We start from the raw sequence: 15,121 nt of genomic DNA, 5'->3' as shown, positions 1-15,121 counted from the left end.
TTTGTGGCAAAGCGTGTATGCTCAGACGATAAGAGAGAACACGTCTCCTTGTTTTCCTGCAGCTTTTTGCATGTTTACCCATTTTAAAGAAGGCCATGGTGCTGTTGTGCAGGCTGTTGATCTTCTTCCTGAGGGAACGCAGGCCTTGCTGGTACGATGTCTCGTGTAGCGCCAACATCTTCTCTACCTGCCGCAGTGAGTTCAGTAGATCGTGGGTGGATGGACACTCCTGTGGACAGGATGACGACACTTCAGAGGACAAATTCCACTCAGAAGTAAAAAAGCTACAGGCAAACTGTGAAAAACTCTTATCAGTCAGCACTGTGTGTGTGTGTGTGTGTGTGTGTATGCACATCCAGAAATGTCAATAAAATATGAACCTTTCCACAGAAAGAGGAGCCCAAGTGTCACCACTCTAGAAATTCTTTGAAGTTCTCTGTACACAGTGTTATCTCAGATTGAATGGAGACTCGTTTGAACACTTTGGAGAAACAAACATCTGGTTCTAATTGTGAAATGATGTGAAAGTTGGTGTGTGTGTGACTGTGTGGATTATTAGCCCCGGCTCATCTGCAGATATGTGAAGGGACACCACTGATGGAAAGATGAATATTATTGTGGAGCGACTGGCTCAATATCTGTCCTCCAAACAGAATGTTGGTTCTATAACAATTTCCTCACACACACACGCACGCACGCACGCACGCACGCACGCACGCACGCACACACACACACACACACACACACACACAGACACACAGACACACAGATGGTGTGCTGAGCAGGGCAGGGGTCACCCCTCTCCCCTTCACGCTGTGTATCAGGAAGACAATCTGTTTAAAACTAGAGGTATTACAACACTCCAAATCTATTTACATTTCTCTAGGTATAATATATACTATATATTATTATTGATTAAGTGTAACACTTATTGTTTTTCATACTTAATTGTATTCTTTTTATAAAATCATAGGGGTGAGAAGGAGTTTATGAAAACAAAGTGTCACAAAGATGGGATTAACAGATGTCAAAAGAATGATTATTTTTTTAAGGAGGGGGAGAGAGGGAGGCATTCAGTCACCAGAAATTAAAAGCAATTAATAATTAAGGTTATAAATCACTCTATCGATTAAATTTTGACATATTGTGCTGTGGTAGCTGAAGGAGGAACAGCTTATCCTGCTCTCTCTCGTCTTTACTGATAACTTTGCCTTTGAGTTACTTTTTAAAGTGACAGTTTTTATAGTTATATTTACATTATCGACATGATAACTGGATTACTTGAAACCTAAGGACTGGGGGACTTTCTTACTTTTACCTTTATTTTTTTACCTTACTTTTCTTCATCTCCAAGTTGAACCAGGGCAAAATGCCTCCAGCTAACCCCAAGGGACATTAGTAGTATTATACAACGACTTCAGTCTATAGAAATGAAGATCAAACAGCTGGAGGTGAACTTTGAGATCAACGCTACCTGTGGAAATCAGACAACTCTTCCTCAAATCAATGGAGAGGTTGTACGCCTCGCATCAAGCAGCTCACCCTGGAACGCTCTGGGTGCCAAGCCGAAGCAAAAGTCTGACACTGCAGATCCGATGAGACAACTAACAGGGAGAAATCCCTCACCTGGACGAATCACGTAGCCGGTTCTGAGCCGAAACCCACCTTCAACCTCAACACCTGCTAAACCAAAAGAAAACAAACAAGCACCTGCAACCAAAACGGTTCTACCGACCCCGCTCCCAAGGACAGAGCGACCAGCCCGGGCCTCAAAACATTCTGACTCTGTGGGAATCGGACTGAAAAACAGATTTTCTGCACTCCAGCCTGAGCCTCTAAGTGAAACCTCGCCTTCAAACATCAACAATGAGGCAAGACCAACACATCCACCCCCCAAACCCCAAAGGACAAAGCAGGTAAACCACCAGCTAAACGAAAGGTATCCCAAAAGTGCTTATTGTTGCAGATGAGGCAGTAAATGGAATCAGTCACGTTTGCAATGCCAAGAAAATGAGAGTGATTTCTTCTCCTGGTGACACTGTATCTGATTTAACTCGCAAAGTTCTCTCTCTAACCGCTGATCGGCCAAATATTTATGTTACTTTAGTTGTGCATGTTGGAGCCAACGATCTGGCAAAGCAGAAACTTCTGAAAAAGGACTTTAATATTCTTCTGAACACTATGGGAAAGTTAAAAATGAAGTTATTTCTCAGTGGTCCAATTCCATCAGACAAAAAACACTCCAGGCTGGGCATGATAAGCAAATGGCTGATTAAAAGCTGCTCTGCCAGCTCAGTGACCTTCATCAATAACCTCTAGATCTATTGGCAGCGCTTTCACCTTTTTTGGAAGAGGCGGACGCAATCTTAATAAACATGGGACAAAGCTACTCACTGCAAATCCATCCATCCATCTTCTTCTGCTTATCCGGGATCGGGTCGCGGGGGTAGCAGCTTCAGAAGGGAGGCCCAGACTTCCCTCTCCCCGGCCACTTCTTCCAGCTCTCCCGGGGGAATCCCGAGGCGTTCCCAGGCCATAGTCATTGTTTATAGCCCCTCATATAGACATAGTCCCTCCAGCGTGTCCTGGGTCTTCCCCGGGGCCTCCTCCCGGTGGGACGTGCCCGAGCCACCTCACCAGGGAGGCATCCAGGAGGCATCCTGACCAGATGCCCCTCAACTGGCTCCTCTCGACGTGAAACAGCAGCGGCTCTACTCTGAGTCCCTCCCGGATGACTGAGCTTCTCACCCTATCTCTAAGGGAGAGCCCAGCCACCCTACGGAGAAAACCCATTTCGGCCGCTTGTATCCGCGATCTCGTTCTTTCGGTCATGACCCAAAGCTCATGACCATAGATGAGGGTGGGAACGTAGATCAACCGGTAAATCGAGAGCTTCGCTTTTTGGCTCAGCTCTCTCTTCACCACGACGGACTGGTACAGCACCCGCTTAACGGCAGACGCTGCGCCAATCCACCTGTCGATCTCCCGCTCGCTTCTTCCCCCATTCGTGAACAAGATCCCGAGATACTTGAACTCCTCCTCTTGGGGCAGGACACCCCCCCTGACCCGGAGAAGGCACTCTACCCTTTTCCGGGGTAGAATCAGGCCATGGTGAGAACCAATGTGCTCCTGGAACGGACACAGAAGACTTTAAAAATTAAAAGAACCATGATGACAACCAATTTCCTATCGTTCCCGACTCGTACATGTCCAGAAAAGCGTGCCCGATTCTCTGAAATATTGTGGTCTTTGGAGTTTCTTCCAGCACCAAGATCTCATCCTCTGATTTTTTTTCCATCCTGGATTTGGCTCTGTCCAGCTTCATTTTCAAATCAACAATCTCTCTGTTCAGTTGGTCATTTTCCGCTTCCAGTAATTCAATCTTTTCTGTTATCTTCCTCAGAGAATCCCGTGCGTTTTCTTTTATAGTTTTGTTTGTCCGTTCCTGGAGCACATTGGTTCTCGCCATGGAGTCGTAGTCAGTTTGTAGTTGTTGTGTCGTATTCCTGGCTTCGTCCAAATCTGAATTGAGGCGTCTGATTTTTTGTTCATAATGTTCATTGCGACATCGAAGCATCTCGTTCATTGTTTGACAGTTTCTCACGTCGCTCTTGCTCTGGCTACGTTGGAGACACCCGACTTTTTTACTCAACATTGCCACCATTTCTTTAAGCTGCTCGTTTTCGCGCTCGTATTTCTCGCAGCTCCTCTCCAAAATGTTTGTTCCTTCCACCAGGAAAACGTTTCCTCCCAGTGAAGTAGTTTTTACTTTTGCCAAAAAATAATCCTTCTCTGCCATGGTACTTGTCTCGTCGTGTCGAACCTAAAACCGCAAATGAATTTTTCTGTGGAATCTGGGAATACAGAGACAGTGACCAGTGATGTCACAGACAGGATGAGTGACATCACTGCTTCACATCAAAGCCACAAGAAGTCTGTTGCGTGGGCGGAGGGAGATGGGGGGGGGAGGATGTTTTTTTTTTAAACTTTATTCTCAGATACACTGTATAACAACGGAGTGAAACATTTGTTATGCCTCAAGAAAAACAAATACAGATAAACATATTCAAGAAAAAGCTAAGGGGCTTCGGTTCCCAACTCAAAGCAGGACAGATTTCAATTGTTTTAGTAGCTATTTTTTGTCAGAGTCTTTCATAGTCAGGATATAAAACTTAACTTCATTGTAAAATGCAGCAAGGCATGGCTTTCTCTACCTGGAACAATGAATATGATATTTAGCTGGTGGCAATAAAGGATTTATGAGAAACTCAGAATTGTTAAGCATGATTTTAGTGAGGCCAAGTAAGACATCTTCCCATAACAGAATAAATTGTGCTTCTATGTTGTTGTGGATAAAGTCACACAGATTCTGCCAAAAAGCATCAACAAAGTTACAGCGCCAAAACAAGTGGACAGCAGTTTAAGGATATGAATCACAGAACGTACAATTTACATCAAATTCTTTCTTGAATATATAATTCTCATAAAAGGATTAGTGCAAACATCTGCGATAGCTTTTCATTTTAAACGGGTAGGATATTCTGATGAAGTGATATTTTTGTGTTTTTGTCATGTAAATTATTCCAATGCTATGCTAAGCACAACTTCTAAGCTTCCACTTCAGTCTCGTCACATAAAGAAATGAGTGATCAGAAATGATCATATTTAACATTAACACAGCCTGCTATAGTTTTGGGTCTGTAAACATCTTACACAGACTGAGCCATTTATCCCTGCTGCGGTAGGAAACGACGAGGCAGCACAGGTGGTCAGAACCACGGCTCATGTTAGATCCTTTTACCTGGAAACGGTGTGATCGATGATAAATTCTTGTTGAACTTCTGTCTTTTTTTTCTGTTTTGTTTTGTTTTTTTCCTCTTAAAATAGCCGAGGATTCTTCTGCAAGGCTGCTGGACGATTTGTTTGGCAACACTAAAACTGTTCCCTGCATTTACTGGCTGCCCCTCACAGGGGAGCAGCTGAGAGACGCCACAGCTTTTACACTGATTTAAAAATAATTTTTTTTTTCCTTTTTGTTGCCTTATAAACACAAACTTCAGCGTATTTTGCTTGAATTTTAATTAACATAATTGCAAAGTTTAAGCAGAAAGAATTTTTTGAAGTTTTTCATTACAATTGTTTGAAAAGTGTGGCATTCTGATACTCCAAAATAAAACTCAGCCAATTGCTTTTTTTTTTCTTTTCTTGATCTGTTAACATGTAATAAATGCACTGCGAAAACACAAACTCTGACCAAGTAGTTTTGGTCTAGTTTTTTAGTACATGAAGTAAGACAAAACTAACTTACAAGTAACTTTTCAGCAAGATAGGAGCTTTTTAAAGTAAATGATTCCTTAATATTAATTTTAAAAAAAGTACTACTTCCACTGACAGATTATACTTTTAACAAGATCTTTTCCCCATAAGTGAAATAATCTGCCAGTCGAACTAATACTTCTTTAAAATCAATGCTAAGGAATTATTAACTTAAAACAATCTCCTCTGTTGTGTGTAAAAGTTACTTGTAACAGACAGAATACACATAAAAAGTAAAAGCAAAGTGCAGTACTAACTGGTGCATCAAACCGGAAGGACATCAAAATTACTGGCAAAAAAAAACACATTCAGATTTGTTCTATATATAAAAAAAGTTATTCAGAACTTGATTTAAATAACTGTAAATGTCCACATCTCGAATGAGTAAATCAAAAAGCAAATTTATTTCAATAATATTAAAAGTTGGCCTCCATATGGATTCCTTGCACACAATTGTTATACATCTACAGCATTTATTTCTAATTATTTCACACCTGGGCTCCAACGCATGCCCCGATGAAGGAGGATTTGGTAACGTAATTAGATTAGATGTGTTGCCACCCCCTCGCCACTAGAGGCAGTAGCAGGCCCGAAAAGATGCGACTAAGGAGCAGATTTAGAAGTACACCGAAAGCTACACAATTTGTTAAAAACTGTGAGCTGCGCAGAAGTAAATAAAAGAGAGAAGTTCAAATACATGCTGAGAGTGAAAATCCTTCCTAAAGGTGAAAATATATCGCAGATTTAAAAAGAAAATAAAAACGGGAGGCTGCAGATCATATAGGAAATAGCGCCCCCTTCACTTCCGGTGTGCAATGGTCCCGTTTCCATATAAGGTATGAGTCTGACAGTGGTCCGTCCCCGCCCCTTTCTGTTTGCTGCAGCGAGGTGTACTTGACGCTATTTGTTTTTAAAAAACATTATTATTATTATTATGAGCAAATAGCGTAAATTAATGTCCTTTCTTTCTGACCTTTGCCAAAAATGACTATGTGTCTGAAATGATATAAATTGAATCATTAGTGTAACAGTAATCCCTTATTGTAAATACGGAACAAACAAAGAACATTAAAATGATTTTTGTCAGCTAGTAGTTAAACATAGTCATTATTTAACAAAATATTTCAAATAATGACATTAACAAAAGATCAACATTCAATATTTGAACCTTACTCTGTTTATTTTTCTCTCCCACAAATCTGTATCCCTGCATAGGTTTTTATCAGTTTTTGATTTTATATCAGCCCTTTATCAAATTCCAGAGATTGACATTTCTAGCTGAATATGTATACATTTTATGCATCAACAAGAAAGGTGAGGAATCTACTTAATCAAACGTCTGTTTGAAACAGCTGCCACTAAAGACTTCAAATGTGTGAAGTCACATAATTTGTTCAAATTGCTTCCCAGATGTGGAAAATTGATTTTAAATCATTTCTTAATTTGTATCTGTTTAATGTATTCTGTCATGCAGGGCAATGTTTTAAGTTAATAATGAATAAATGTTTTTGCAACATTGTGCGATCACTGTGATCAGTTCTTATGCATAATGCACTTAAATAAATGTTTAACTGAGTAAAAGTATTGTTGAAATTGCACAGACTTTTCTTAAAAACTCTGAGGTTATTCACAATATATTTGGTAAAAGTGAAATTCGTTTAATATAAAAATCAACAAGTCCACTTTTGTTTTAGTTCTATTTAATCTTGCAATGAGTTTACTAGTGTGGCCCCCTTGAGATCAGACTAAAAAAGGCCCCTAAAAAAAGTGAGTTTGACACCCCTGACTTAAAGCATGAGAAAACAGAGGTCCTTTATGTAGGACATTTGATATCGCCCTTAACTGTCCAGTCTATAAATATAGGAGAAGATTCATTTTAATATCTGAGTCTGTCAATATTTGCATCTCCTGTCTATTGTCCTATTGATATAAAACGTATACCAGCAGCTCATAGAACAAGTGTGATTATGTAGAAAAGGTGAAATCCCACTTAACTTCTTATTTCTTCAAGTTTGGAGGGGGATGCATTTTCTGGCAAAGCAAATTATTTGCCTGCCAACATCTGCTTGCCCTATATATTTTCCCCAAATATTGTCCTATTGATATGAAACTCATACCAGCAGCTCATAGAACAAGTGTGATTATGCAGAAAAGGTTATTTCAATCTTAACTCTTTATTTCTTCAAGATAAAAGGGGGATGCATTTTTTGGCAAAGCTAATTATTAGCTTGCCGATATATACATGGCCTGTCTACTTCCCACAAATATAATCTTATTGATATGAAACTCATACCAGTAGTTTGTATAATAGGTGTGATTATGCAGAAAGCCTTACTATGTGTCTGAGTTAGCAGGGATGCTTATTTTGGTACAGCAAATTATTAGCCTGCCGATATTTGCAAGCCCTGTTTTTCAGCTTGAAGTGTGTCAATACAGATATGAAAATCATACCAGTAACTTAGTGGGAACAGGACTGTAATCTTGTATATTTAAAGTGGTTTATTGCCTCGTGGTAAACGCACCATAATGGTTCGTTCACACCAAACACGTTACTTGCATCAAAAACGCCTCCGATGCTTCAAGGTCGACGCCTGTGCACTTTGAATGCAGACGCTTGATGCCAAATGCTTGACAACTAGCATTTGGTGCGTCTGGTGTACATTAAAAGACTGTGGAGGCGCGTCGAGGGCACGTCAGCTCTAGTCGTTGTTTTCCGTTGGACGCTCTTGATGCCTCAAACGCTCCAAACGATTTAAAACGCGCAACGGCCTTCGTCGAGCCTCCACATAGACTTTGACTGTAAACCAGACGCGCCTGACGCTCAAAAGGAGTTTGGTGTGAACACAGCAAAGTGGACACGCGTTGAACTTGAAGCTTTGGCCACGTTTTTGACGTAACGCGTTTGGTGTGAACGCACCATTAGACAACCCCAAACCTTGATGTTACCAGAACACAAAACTACTCCTAACCTCAGTCTAAACTTAATCTACACCTTAACCCTGATACTAAATATAATGCTCCACAGCATTAGGATCAGGCTTCAACAACATATATAAGTGAACAATAGAGACTATAGAGTCACCCTTATGTCAAAATTTAATCATTGGAGTGATTTATGGCCTTAATAATTAATTGCCTTTAATTTCCAGTGATAGAAAATGTAACTAAGTCTCAGCGAGAAAAGGTATTTAAGAAATAAACACAGATTCACTGATTGAATTTGTGTTTGATATGCAGCATATATTTGAATTGCATATCAAATATATGATATGCAATTTATATGTATGTAAGAGTTTAGTTCTTACAGATTTAGTTTTTTGAATGGATGAAGGAAATCACAAACTCGTAGTCAGCACTGACTAGTCATGCTACCAGTTAAACTGTAGGGTTTTTTTTAGATGTTTGTGATTTAGAGGTATGTTTCACTCTTACGCAAGGACAAGGGCTTTTTTCCTCTCACGACTGACCCCCTTCCCCCCACACACACACACACGCACACACACACACACGCACGCACGCACGCACGCACGCACGCACGCACGCACGCACGCACGCACACACACACACACACACACACACACACACACACACACACACACACACACAACCTGACTCCAAGTTCCCTACCAATCAGTGGTATGAACGTGCATTGAAAAAAGAAAATAGTTTCACCAATTTAAATGAATGGATTCAACTGGTAACAAGTAATTCAATTAAGTTCATCCAACTTCATTTATTAACTTGGTTTAACTTATCTAATTTAAGTCAGTCTTATTGAAACCATTTAGTTTACTTCAAATGAAGAACTAAACTAATAAAGAATCTTTTTTTTTTGCTCAGGCGATCAGTAGTTACATGGCTGAGGTCACCAGGCCAGGAATCGAACCTGCGACAGGACTAAGGTTTCTTTATGTGAGTTGTGCTCCACCCCTGCACCACCGCAGCGTCACAGTCGGTACCAGAGGATCTGTCTCTGGTGAAGCTCCTGTCATGACGTCAGACGTCAGGATACGAACGCAGCATTGAACTTAATTGTTTTAAGTAAAATCAAAGTAAAAAGTTCCTTCAAATTAAAAATTTGTTAACTTTCAAGTTAATTCAACACAAAAGAAGAAAGTTGTCATCACTAAACCAAAAGAATTAAGTGAGATTAATGTAAATGTAATGTAATAATTTACATTATTTATAATGTAAATAAGTCCATAACATGGAAAGAAATACACTTTCTAGAGTAAATGTCTTTGGATGAATGTAGCTCTTCAGTAGTCGGTGATTAAAACTTGCTATAAAAAAATTCTGTCCATTTCCTGAACGGTCGTGATTATTTTGACAGGATGATGATAGATTTCAATCTGCAGAACTTCCAGAAGTGTAGCTGCAAAGTGTGTGAGTTTGCTTTGCCTCCCCTGCTTTCTGTGAATGTGTGTGTATGAAAATGTTTGAAGCATCATGAAGGAAATGAGACACCAAAGAGTCCAACTAGAGGAGGAGATAAATGAACTTGTTTTCATGATCACAGATTCATGCCAAGATAAATACTGTCAGAAATCACATAATATAGTGAATGCACATATTTCACATAATATTCAAAAATGGGATCTAAATGAAATTATGATTGCATAAGAGTGATGATGATTAAACTTTGTGTTCCATCAACAATAGATTTATTCACATTCTGATGCAAAAAGCAGAAAAGAGTTCGACTGAACTTGTAACAGGAAGTAAAGACTAAAACTATCTGAAGAAAATGATGGAGAGAGCCTTTAGGACATTTTCTAAAATATTGTCAACTAGTTTTTGACCACAATGGGTTTATGAAACAGACTATAGGTTTTATAAGACTGATGGAGAACTTCCTTTTTTTTTTTTACTTAAGTAGATTTAGTGTACCTCCCGACCCCTCTGAGGGACAAGGGTGTAAGAAAATGGATGGATGGACAGATTTAATGCTCAAAAACACAGCAGATGAAAAACATATGCATCGAGTGTGTCTTTAATCAGAAAATATATTCCTCAAAGGTCAAATTCTATCCAGGATTAGAAGTTTACTTCTAGAAAAGTGTGTGTTATTCTCTTTGCAGACTCGGGGCGATCTCACTGTGATGGAAAAATTACAATAAGCTAGTCATGTTCTATGAAATGATTGTGAACTCTCACCAAAAGAACTATTTGGGTTACATGTAGAAGGTTGGAAGTTGTTTTCTACAGCTGCATCAGAACCAGACTGTCTCTCCCCTTGTTGTCAATTCTATCTTTGGTATAAAACTCATGTGTTTCTCTGCCTGGCAGAGCTTTTCATCCAAACCTGCTTCATTACTGATTGTAAAGCTCTCTGTATTGTGCACAATATATGAATAAACTTGATTGAGTGATTTCACCTGAACAGTGCTTGGAAATAGTATTTTTTCCACGCCAATTTGGTGCCGTGACCCGGATCCCTCGACTGGACATCCGAGGACGTCGACGAACATCGTTTTGGTTCCAACCTGGACTAAATTCCAGCCTCAAACCTCAATTTAAGAGAAAAGGGCTGCTGGTCCAGCGCTGGGATCAACGAACTCAAAACCACTGTTATCAGGTGGGATACTCACTCAGGCTAATAAATTAATTTTACAAATTCTAAATTATTAAATCTAAAATAGTAAGGGATCCGATAAACTTTTCACCCTGGGGAATAGAGATTGACGCTGTTAAGAGGAAATATTGGGTTAAAATCCCACGGGAAAAGAAAAGAAAAAATATATAAAATAAACAAAAACAAAAAGAAACATAAGGGGGGGGGGGTGAATCTGCCCCTGACAGCCGGTTTTTAGGCCGAGGAAAATAAAGGGAACCACGGGTTTCTAGGCTGAGGGTCCTAGTGAAAGTCCTTATCGATGAATAAGGCAGGTATTTTCTTGAGTTTTGGTTTTCTAAACCTTTAGAGAATCCTAAAGACCTTTATCAGAAATAAAGGCCCCTCTTAAAGGAGTAAGAGGCAGAGCGACCAAAAGCTGATTTGTTGGATTCTGCGAAGACGTTTGCAGTCTAAAGAGGAAATCCCACCCAATTCAAGAAGAATGGGTTTACGTGGTTCCAGAACACAATCTCCTCCTCAGGGTGAAATGTTTGACGATTTGATAATGAAATATTGAAAAGAAAAAGCAGGGGAACAAATAAAGAAAAAAAAATTCTGAACATAAAATCTTTCTTACTAAATTACAGGCCTTAATATGTTAAAACAAAATTTGTCTTGTTTTTTTTTTTCTCTTTGGATAAACAAAATTATTTTATTTCTTACAAAGACTCAATCAATCAATCAGTTTTATTTATAAGGGACCTTTTCTTACTACCAGCAGCACAAACAATTTTCCTCAGGTTTCTCTGATGATCATGCAAAAGGTTAAAATAAGATTCAGAAATACATATGTATAGAAAAAAACAAGGAAAACTACAAAACAAGCCCTAATCGATTTCTACTTGTTTCTTCTCTTTCCCTCTGTCTGAGCCTCACTGCAGTGCATCTGACCTCTGACCTCAACTCCTCAAACTGTCCTCCCATGGACAAGATGATGTCCCTTCTACAAAACCAGCTGATGAAAGTGACCAAGAAGATCCAGAGAATCAAGAAGACAAAGAAGAGCTCTATCACCTCCAGGCTCTGAAGTGTCTGTTGATCCTATTTTTGTTTTTGACACCAGAGAACTGATGGAACGTTTACATTCAGGGGACGACTGTCGGTCTCCTGTTGGACATTTGGACTGAAACTGTGTGCGACTAAACTTTTAAAACCTCCGCTGTCCTGAATCAGCGTGGAGAAGGAAAAGATAAACAAAGCTTCAGAGCTGTGAGAGAAGAAGACTCTGAACTGTTGATGCTTGTTTCATCTGTGGACAACATGGACATTGACTGAGGGACGATCTGGACAACCTAAAGATCCAATGCCAGGACCAGTTGGACTGACAGGAAGCCGGAGGAGAGAGACGGGGGAGGATTTCGCTGCAGCGACGCCGGCAAGAGGAGGGAGAGAGGAAAAAAAAGAGACGTTTAAGATAAGTGCCGCGCACACATACAGCTATATAACACACACATACACACACACACGGTTATATAACACACACACACACACACACACACACACACACACACACACACACACACACACACACACACACACACACACACACACACACACACACACACACAGCCACTGCAACGAAGACTGCTTGCTACTAACCCTGTACACATTTAGAATTATTTAGCGAGAAAAGATTGACTTCAATAGAGTTTTGTGTCCCTGTTATCTCTGAGTCCTGAACAGAAGAACCAATATTAGAGGTCCTTCAAGGGTCCATGAGCCACAGATTGAGAAACTGTGAAGGGAAACTGTAATAACTGTAGTTCTGTAACAAAATTATGCCATTGAAATATAACAAATAAGATGTTGTTGAACATTTTTAAGCAAAATGATGGTTCCGAAAGAAAAGTTAAAATGAATAAATAATTTAAAAGCTGAACTGTTGCAGATACAGACAGTAAATACAATGTTATCAATGAGAATCACAAAGTGGTCCTACATAAAATACCAGGGTCCCTTGACTCTAAACATTTGAAAGATTTCTTTCCTTCCTTTTGAAAATCTATGCTGAGTTACATAAAATAATACAAAATAAAATAAATATTTTTTTTATTGTTAAGAATAACAGATCCTTGCTACTGCAGTGTTTATAATATTTTGGTATACCATATAATATTTGGTTGCGTTTGAATTGAACAGAAGAAAATCCCTTTAAAATACAGCTGTGATAGATTTGAACTTAGAGGTTAAAAGATCTTTTGTTGTCCTGGAACTATTAGTTATGGAAAAAAAAAAATAATAACAGTAAATAATGAAGCAGAAACTTGATCAATTGGTTGCTATGATCCTAAATTATATTGAGATCTCTTTTGTATGTGTACACATAGCGTAAAACTTAAAACAGGATCCTGTACATTGGAGTTGAATTCAAACATTAATGTATGTTGTTGAAAATAAAATTTAAACTCTTTGAAGCTTCAGTAAATTTGGTAAATTCAATTTAAGACAATATACACAAAATGAGGACTGACTAAATGTTTGATTGATGGACTTTTGACTGACTCCAAATTCTGACAGTAACGTTTGTTTGTGTCTGTTTTATGTTGGGGTCACTGTTGTTTGTTTTGTGTTACTGAACATTGTTTACTAGACTGGTTGATTGAGAAATTTAAGTTCTTAAAGAATTATTGCATGAGATGATTTGAGATCTTAGGTTATTTTCGAGATGGTGATTTGAATGAGTCTCTTGTTTTTCCTGTGATGGTTCTGAGCTCCTTCTGAGAAACTGTCAACATCTGCTTTGTTTTGGATCACACACACAGCGGGTTTTGGATCACACACACAGCGGGTTTTGGATCACACACACAGCGGGTTTTGGATCACACACACAGCGGGTTTTGGATCACACACACAGCGGGTTTTGGATCGCACACACAGCAGGTCTGGCTGCCTCTCTCTCAGCTGAGCAGAGATAATTGTTTTTGTGTTCCTGACTCTTACCCACACATTCCTTTGGCAAAATCACAACATTACCATGAAGTGATGTTGGGACATTTCTTCATTCATGTAAAAATGAAACCGATCGGATCGTTTCACCTGCTGATCCAAATGTAATGTTTTCTGAACGAATGTCAGCATTCAAAAAGTCGTATCATTGCACTGTCTAAAAAAAAACGGTGGAATTGATCCCTACCACAGATCCAAATTTTGAAGCATGTTTTTATCTCTAACAGATCTGTCTCTATCACCAAAAGCGCTATCTAAAGTTCCTGATGACTTTTGGGCTAAAAAAAGAAATATGATGTAGGTCAAATTAAATAAATAATTAAACTAATTAAATTTTGAATTTGAAGGAAAATTATGGACTTTTACCTGTTTGTGTCAAGGATTTTGATGTTTTAATGCTTTAACTAACCCTGATTTCGTGCTGTTTGTTTATGGCTCTGCATCATGTGATCCTGTTACTGTTTTTATTATGTTACTTATTGCCAACTCTGTGACTAAATGACTTTACTGAACTGTCCCCTGCTAAGGGAAAGACATTTTTGCTTTTTATTGTTGGCATGTTTAGCAAAGAGCTGGAAGCTCTCAGGGACAGGGCCTTCCTTCCACTTCTGTCCGTGATGATGCAATGTTGTCTTACTGTCGAAACCTGTCGAATACGCTTTCTCAAGTTTTCAGACGGTGAAACACGCATGGCCACCTCCTGTCGAGACGCCACTCCATACCATCAAGCCCGGTGATTGGGTCGTGGTGAAAGACTTCCGGAGGACGCATTGGAACTCCAAACGCTGGCGACCATTACAAGAGCTGCTCATCACACATACGGCTGCTAAGGTCGCGGAGAGGGCGACGTGGATGAACGCCAACCACTATAAGAGGGTCGAGACAACGCCCACCCTGGTGTCCAACAGTCGACAGAACATCAGAACAAGGAGGACGACGCGCAACTTTCTGGATGAGGACAACTTACTTTACTGCTGCTGGTGTTAAGTGCTAGTAACCTCTGACACCATCTTTTTCCTTCAGGAAGAGGAAAAAGATGAAACAAAGGAATACGGAAGAGGCAAACATAACAACAAACATTGGTTGCTTTTGTACGTTGAAAAGGCTCCACAACCAAAGAACTATTGCTGGTCCACTGGCGAGTGGTCGAAGTGGGGAGTGGAGAAAAAAAATATATATTAAAAAAGTTCCAGAGAGAGAAAGAAGAAAAGAACAAGGACGTTCATTATGACAGCGATCACG

The 15,121-nt window shown here is 39.5% G+C and overlaps 1 protein-coding gene across 1 annotated transcript in view; it reads right to left on the bottom strand.

Moving 5' to 3' along the window:
• Nucleotides 1-15,121, bottom strand: part of LOC102235352 (fibulin-7-like) — a 30,138-nt gene that overhangs the window by 10,230 nt on the left and 4,787 nt on the right. The window contains exon 3 of the mRNA XM_005811856.3: nucleotides 79-229. Within this exon, the coding sequence (XP_005811913.3) occupies nucleotides 79-229 (151 nt within the window). The remainder of the gene's footprint in view (nucleotides 1-78; nucleotides 230-15,121) is intronic.

Source organism: Xiphophorus maculatus, chromosome 2 (genome assembly GCF_002775205.1).
Source record: "Xiphophorus maculatus strain JP 163 A chromosome 2, X_maculatus-5.0-male, whole genome shotgun sequence".
NCBI lineage: Eukaryota > Metazoa > Chordata > Actinopteri > Cyprinodontiformes > Poeciliidae > Xiphophorus > Xiphophorus maculatus.
Note: the sequence above shows the minus strand (reverse complement) of the source record. Positions and strands in the feature narration are given on the sequence as shown.